The following is an 8,903-nucleotide window of genomic DNA, read 5'->3' on the forward strand; positions in this document are numbered from 1 at the left end:
TGCTGTAATGCGGAACATGAATTATTTTCAACAAAAATAACAAAATGCAAAGCATAGCATACAAATCCCTAAATTCTATACCTAATGAATATTTATCCTCCTCTTATTACCCTCACAGCATACACAGGAGTGTGGAGTATTGCCTTCTATCAGTCGTGTTTCAAAGTCTACCTCCAGTTCTAATACCTGACCACCCACCAGTGTCTGAAGGCGTGTGCCATAGTTTCTGATAGATAACGCAGGCCGCAAGAGGGATGACCTTAACCCTTTGAAGGTTAGTGTGTTGCACGGATAAGGCAGCGCTCACTGAAGGACACTGTAAGTTCACGTGCTGTCAAGGTGCAAGACTTCAGCTTGACAATCTGTCGCTGTTCTCTCCTCTCCTCTTTCCTCTCCTCTCTTCTCCTCTCCTCTTCTCTCTTCTCTTGTCTCCTCTCCTTTCCTCTTTTCTCTTCTCATCTCACCTCCTCTCCTCTTCTCTCTCTCCTCTCCTTTCCTCTCCTCTTTTCTCTTCACATCTTCTCTCCTCTCTCTTATCCTCTCCTCCTCTCCTCTTCTTTCTCTCTTCTCCTCTCTTCTCTCTTTCCTTTCCTCTCATCTTTTCTCTTCTTATCTCCCCTTCTCTCCATTTCTCTCCTGCCCTCTCTTCCACTTAGAGACAGTCAGACAGCCGTTACAGTTAAAGACTCTGACAGCAGTTAAAGCATCAAATGCTCTCTACTTGGCTAGCGATCAACAGCCTAAGCACACAAAAGAGTGTGTGTGTGTGTGTGTGTGTGTGTGTGTGTGTGTGTGTGTGTGTGTGTGTGTGTGTGTGTGTGTGAGAGAGACAGAGAATTGTTTCTAGAATAATCCTGGGCTAGCAGATTACCCAACAAACAAAGACACACACAGGCTGTTCACACACACACTGTCCTGAATCCTATAGCAGCCTATACTGTAGCTGAAGTTAGCATACCAGTCCAGATGAATTTCATGCATCTCACATCATGATCTCAACTGGCCACTTATCCTCAAGCCCACACTTAAAACTCCTGACCGCACCAAACGATCCCATACCGGACCCCACACTGAGCCGCTGCGTCTCCGCTCCAGCCCCTACCTCTGAGGGCGAGAAACCCCCCCCCCCCCACACACACACACACACAAACACACACACACACAATACTCAACAAACAACCCACACACACACACACACACATACACAATACTCAACAAACAACCCACACACACACACACACACAATACTCAACAAACAACCCACACACACACACACACACACATACACAATACTCAACAAACAACCCACACACACACACACACACACACACACACAATACTCAACAAACAACCCACACACACACACACACACACATACGCACACACACACCACCCCCCTAGCACAGCTATCACAATAATCAACAAACAACCCACACAGACACACACAGACACACACACACAGACACACACACACACACACTATTCCCGCCAGCACAGTGCGGCAGCTCCTACCTCCGAGGGCGAGATGCTGAAGGCCTCGGCGATCTTGGCGTAGAGCTCCTTGACGTTGGTGAAGCCGTGGATGCGGCCGGTGGGGCTGCCGTGGGCCAGCTGCGCGTGGAAGACCAGCCGCGGCCGCACGCAGGGCGGGGGTCCAGGGGGCGGAGAGCCGGGGGGCAGCGGAGGAGCAGACGGGACGGTCTGGGGGGGTTCCGGTGGCGGTGGCGGCGGAGGTGGCGGTGGGGGGGGAGGGCTGTGGGCAGGGGGGTCCAGCTCCGGTGGTGGGGGGGGAGGGCTGTGGGCAGGGGGGTCCAGCTCCGGCGGTGGAGGGGGGTGCCAGCGGGCTCATGGGGGCAGTGGCGGTGGCAGTGGTGGAGGTGGCGGCGGCGGCTCCGTTCTGCATAGGTCACGGCGCGGTGTGAGATGAGGGCGGCAAGGAGGACCCAACTGCTGGCGGACCTGCTGAGCTGGACTCTCTCTCTGGATACTGGACGTAGCTGACCTGCTGAGCTGGACTCTCTCTCTGGATGCTGGATGTGGCGTTTGCGGGCTGGACTGACGACGCTGCCACCTGCTGCCTGCCACCTGCTGAATTAGAGATGAGCGTTGCCAGGCAACGCAGGACAGGTGAGCGCGGTCTGCCATGCTGAGGGGAAACCCGACACCTGAGGGACACTCGAGATCACAGAGCAAACCTGTGGAGGACAACACACACTTCACGCAAGCTTGCGCAGCCCCCCAACACACACACACACACACACACAAAATAACATATTCCAGCCAGCATAATCCCCCAACATATACAGCAGACACACACACACCAGCTAGCACACCCACCACAATACTCAACAAGCAACCCACACAGACACACACACACACACACACACACACACACACACACACACACACCACACCAGCTAGCACAGCCACCACAATACTCAACAAGCAACCCACACAGACACAGACAGACACAGACACACACACACACACACACACACACACACACACACACACACACACACACACACACACACACACACACACACACAAACACACACACACTAACACTATTCCAGCCAGCATAATCCCCAGCAGACACACACACACACACACACACACACACACACACATACACACCACGCCAGCTAGCACAGCCACCACAATACTCAACAAACAACCCACACAGACACACAGACACCCCCCCCCCCCCCCCACACACACACACACACACACACACACAAACTAACACTATTCCAGCCAGCATAATCCCCCAACAAATACAGCAGACACACACACACACACATGCACACCACCCGCAAGTACAGCTATCACAATACTCAACAAACAACCCACACACACACACACACACACACACACACACACACACACACACACACACACACCCACTAGTACAGCTATCACAATACTCAACAAACAACCCACACACACACACACACACACACACACACACACACACACACCACCCGCTGGTACAGATATCACAATACTCAACAACCCCCCCCACACACACACACACACACACACACACACAAACTAACACTATTCCAGCCAGCACAGTCCCCCAACACATATAGCAGACACAAACACTCTCACATCACACACATCACCTCAACAAGCATAACCCCCGCCCCCACACACACACACATATACACACACACACACACAATACTTAACAAACAACCCACATACATACACACACACACCACCAGCTAGCACAGTTATCACAATAGTCAACAAACAACCCACACACACACACACACACACACACACACAAACTAACATTATTCCAGCCAGCATCCCCCAACATATACAGCAGACAGACACACACACACACACACATACGCACACACACACCACACCAGCTAGCACAGCCACCACAATACTCAACAAACAACCCACACACACACACACACACACACACACACACACACACACACACACACACACACACACACACTAACTAACACTATTCCAGCCAGCACAATGCCCCAAAACATACAGCAGACACACACACTCTCACATCTCACATGCACCACCCACCCACCCACAGACACATGCCTGGCAGCACAGCCACCACAATACTCAACAAACAACCCACACAGACACACACACACCCGCTAGTACAGCTATCACAATACTCAACAAACAACCCACACACACACACACACACACACACACACACACACACACACACACACACACTCACACTCACACACAAACTAACACTATTCCAGCCAGTACAGTCCCCCAACACATATAGCAGACACACACACTCTCACATCACACACATCACCTCAACAAGCATAACCCCCGCCCCCACACACACACATACACACACACACACACACACACACACACACACACACACAATACTCAACAAACAACCCACATACACACACACACACACCACCAGCTAGCACAGCTATCACAATACTCAACAAACAACCCACACACACACACACACACACACACTCACACACAAACTAACACTAAACTAACCAGCCAGCATAATCCCCCAACAAATACAGCAGACACACACACACACACACACACACACACACACACACACACACACCACCCGCTAGTACAGCTATCACGGTAACACTTTATTTTAATGTGTCGTTGTTACAGTGTACTTACCTAATTAGGTACAGTGGTACAACCTGTGTAACAACATGTACTATCAGGTACTATCATTGTACTTGCATTATGTATTTGTGGGTACCTACATATAGTTGTTACATTGTAATACTGAGTGCTTTTACAAAACTTTGCCAATTTGCCTAAATTTTCATCAGAGGCAAAGAGCTGACCTGAGACCTGCTGGATGGGGTAAATCGGGTCATGATAGATTTGATATACAAAGCATGCTTAGCTCCAGTCAAGGCCTCATTGTCTTCAGTGTACATGTAACAGCTGTGCTGCTACAACCTTGTTACTCTTTGATACAGTGGAATAAACTGGAACAGGTCTTGTCTTGGAACAGGTCTACTAATTCACATGTACTGTGTGGTGTAACAGCAGACACGTTTCAACACATCAATTACAGGATGCATAACATCATTGACAGGATGTATATATGTAGATGTAAGTACTTAACTGGTACACTTTATTTTAATGGGTTTATTCCACTGTATCAAAAGAGTAATAAATGTGTACCAACACAGTTGATACATGTACTAGGCCTACAGTATGTAGGGTAATGGCAGACATGTTCCAAGACACCAATGACACAACATACATGTAATATGTAATTGTAAGTACTTAACTGGTACACTTCATTTTAATGGGTTTATGCCACTGTATCAAAGAGCAATAAGTGTGTGTCACAGCGCGAGTCCGTGCCGGTGGACACCTTTGAGATCACAAATGTTACGCATGCACATCAATAAACTGACAAACATAACCCGCAACATTCACAACTTCCATTCATCATTGTTCCACACATATGCCGGCATAATTACAACATGATATGGAATAAGCTGTCTGAGTTGATATGTTGTTTGTTCTGTTTGTTATGTGTGTAGTTGTGCTGTTTGTCGTTTGTTCGTTCGTTCGCTAAGATGTTTGTTAATGTTTGTCGGGAAAGGCCTACCGGCAACGTAACAGTGTATTTAACATCACGACACGCATAACATGCTACATCTAAAATGATGTGTTTATCGTATTGGTGGAATGTATGTGGTGGACAATAATTTCAATAGAAAGGTAGCCAACCTGTAGAAGGGGTTCACGCTGTCCCACTGGCAAACAGGAAGTGGTGCAACTGCTCCCCTATTTCAGGTAGTGCACCACCCACCCACCCACAGACACATCATGCCTGGCAGCACAGCCACCACACACACACTCCTCACACCCATAAGCACACACACACACACACACACACACTCCTCACACCCCAGCCCAGGGTTTCATAAGCGCTAACACACACACACACACACACACACACACACACACACACACTCCTCACTCCCCAGCCCAGGGTTTCATAAACACTAACACACACACACACACACACACACACACACACACACACTCCTCACACCCCAGCCCAGGGTTTCATAAGCAATAAGCACACAGCCTGTCACATTGTGCTGGGGTTCAGCGGTAGGTCAGACATGACCTGCTGCGTCTCACACACCGCGCCGTGGCACCGTAGCCTCCGGTCGGCCCCCACACAGGCTGGGCATTGAGTGGGCAGTGCCAGCTCCGTGAAGCAGTATGGGCATCAGCAGCCGTGACCTCTCTGACCCCAGGGTCCGCACACACTAAACCGGGCCAAGGCGATGGACACTCACTAAATAGAAATTACACAAGCTCCTATCTGTGCCTATGCACAGGGCAGGCAGCAGGCGGCGCACTGGAGCAGGTCTGGCTCATGTCCGGGCCTCATCCGCATCCAAGCCTGTTTTTACCGGCGACAACACAACCACTTAACCGCTAAAACAACACAAAGGTATTTCAGGATGAAGTGATTCATCATGGGTTCCAAACATCAGCCCACAGCTCGATAGATAAGGAGCTGAAAAACAGTCTCTCCAGGACAAAGAAGGTTTTATGGACTTTAGCCTCCTGACAGCGTAAGCTGTAGCACACGGCTTCAACCCAAAAGACTAAATAAAGGTTCCTAACAGAAGTCATGCCTCTCATTTTTTAAAAATAATGTAAACAAATATTCCACATGTTTGTGAGACAATGTCAGAATAGAGAAAATCTCATAAGACACAGCGTGCCGTTTCACTCAGTAGGACTCAAGCCGTCAATTCGCATAATGTAACATATGGCCATATCTGTGAGGTGTTTAGCTCAATGAAGGAATAATCAATAGTCTTTTTTACAATGAATACAATTTTTATAGAATTCTAAAAAACAGAAATGTTAACTTTATTGTTCAGGCTTTGTCTCTTTCACTAATATGTCATACACTTTTATGTCAGTTAGAAGAGATCATTGTGTCTCTTTCACCAATATGCCATTCACACGCATGACACAACACACAACGCACATACATAACCATTATGAACACTGCATAAACACACAACGCACACCTGTACATAACATATAAACCCATAATGCATACAACGAACACACAACGCACATACATAACCATATAAATATAAACACACAACACACATACATAACCATATAAACACTAAACACACAACACACTCTAAAAAATTATTCATGAGGTTAGTAGATAAACCTTAAAATGAAGAACATTTTCGACATAAAAAAAGTTTGCTACTTGTACATGTATAGGTGAGTTGACAACTTATTTTAAGGAGTTTGTCATACTGAAAAAGAAAGAATGCTGTCTCAACTTATTAATGTATGGATTTTCAACACAGTCTTGCTTTCACCTAACAATAGATAAGTATTAAGTTACTGAAACTTGTAAATCTCGTGACCAAACTTATAAAGCTGATAACACGACTAAACGTTCAGAACCTTCCAGACCACGCCTGAGAAGTAACAGAAATGATGGCAAAGGATCCTGTAGCCTGCATCGAACATCAAAGGTACGTGCACAGTAGTCTAGCCTACTATTTTTGTGTTTGTTTTAAAAGCAACAGCTATCAAACAACGGCACACAGTGCATCAAAATCATCGTCACGTGACACTACATATGACATTAATGTTACAGCTTGCCCTTTTGCTGAATTTTTGAAAAGATGGATTTAGCTAGCTATCTACAGACAGTTAGCTATCGTGTCTTCCAAGCTAGCTGCTGCTTGCACAGTAATTAAACCATTTGAAAAAATGAATTTGGTAGCTGGCGTCTTCAAAGTTACCTGCAGCCTGCCCTTTGATAATTTGGAGTTAGTAAAGGTAAATTTAGCTGTCTGGTGTCTTCAAACTTCACCGTGGCAGCTGTATTCAGCACTTAACATTTTAGCATTGCTAGTTCTAACACTGCACGTGTTTGAGGATCATATTTGGTCGTCCTAGTTAAGCCTAACATTGTCACTATTTATGAGGGTTTGTGGGCCATTTGACATTCTTAGCTTAACCTGAACATAATTGGTAGGCCAACATTTATTTATTTTTGATGTTTGAGAAATATTCTGTGTCAATCCCTGCAAACCACGTTGTAGATTTTGTTCATTTTGTTGTTTGTCTTGAGGTAAATTTTCTAACATTGTGCCTTTCTTTTATACAGATAAATGACGAATTCAGACGGATCTCTACATTCATTCATTGCACAACTGGACCAGTTGCCATTGCTTTAAAAATAAACAATGCTTTCAGAAAATTTAAATTGCTGTGTGCTTTTATTCAGACAGAAGTGAAATAAGTTACTATAACTTAAAAAGATCCATGCAAATTGTTACCTTAATTTTTTAAAGTAATTTCAACTCAAGTTGTTTTTGAGTAAATATTGTGAGACTTTTATAGTGAGAAGAACTCAATTAGTTTAGCACAATCAACCTGATTTGTCCTCTAAAAGCTTAATTAAGTTGAACCAACTTAATTATATTAATTTGATCATATAATATAATTCAATTGTTCTAACTATATAAGTCTCACAATATTTACTCAAAAACGGCTTGAGTTGAAATTACTTAAAAAGATCCATGCAAATTGTTTTTAAAGATTTTTCAGTTGAGCCAGTGTATTATTTTTTAGAGTGCACATACATAACCATATGAACACTAAACACACAACGTACATACATATCCATATTCTGAACACTGCATAAACACACAGCGCACATAATATAAACACACACACATTACATAACATAAATCCATGCATAAACGTCTCTGAGAGAAAATAAGTCCCTTTAGTGGAGACATTCTGCTCTGTACATATTCTGCTTTCGCACACGGCCATATCCACCATGTACGCACATCTATGCATTCTTTGCATTCTGCTGCTGTCACAGTTTGGCTGTTAGTTTAAATGCTGTCTCCAACAGAATTTTCTCTGGAATATTGTAAGACATATTGAATTAGTCTCCATGGCTACTGTTAAACATGAGACCTGCATCTGCCCAGCATGCATCCAGCAGGAGCAAGTGAAGAGTTTGGCTCTAAAATGCTCTAAATCCATTTCTGAAGACATTAATAAGTCATGTTATTTTATTTTGTATTTCAGGTAATATCAATAAAATTGCAGTTATGTTGTTTTGATTGAGTAAAGATAAATTAAAACCCAATTACATTTCCACTGAAATTACAAAAATAAAATAAATGATTTATGAAAATGAATTAAAATTAAGGATATTCATCATCAGGTCCCTTTCCACAGGTGTATAAAATCAAGCGCTGAGATTATGAATGCAGACTGCATGGTGCTTGATTACTGTAATCCTGTGGAAAGGGACCTGATGACACCCATGAAAAGCATTTTGTAACCAAACTCTTCAAGTGTTTGTTTCT

General features: G+C 44.8%; 1 protein-coding gene across 1 annotated transcript in view; it reads right to left on the reverse strand.

The window, feature by feature from the left end:
- Positions 1 to 8,903, reverse strand: part of gipc3 (GIPC PDZ domain containing family, member 3) — an 85,073-nt gene that overhangs the window by 15,856 nt on the left and 60,314 nt on the right. The window contains exons 3-4 of the mRNA XM_042058174.1: positions 1,960 to 2,146; positions 1,513 to 1,844 (exon numbers count right to left, since the gene is read on the reverse strand). Coding sequence (XP_041914108.1) covers positions 1,513 to 1,844; positions 1,960 to 2,146 — 519 coding nt within the window. The remainder of the gene's footprint in view (positions 1 to 1,512; positions 1,845 to 1,959; positions 2,147 to 8,903) is intronic.

Source organism: Alosa sapidissima, chromosome 12, assembly GCF_018492685.1.
Source record: "Alosa sapidissima isolate fAloSap1 chromosome 12, fAloSap1.pri, whole genome shotgun sequence".
Taxonomy (NCBI): domain Eukaryota; kingdom Metazoa; phylum Chordata; class Actinopteri; order Clupeiformes; family Clupeidae; genus Alosa; species Alosa sapidissima.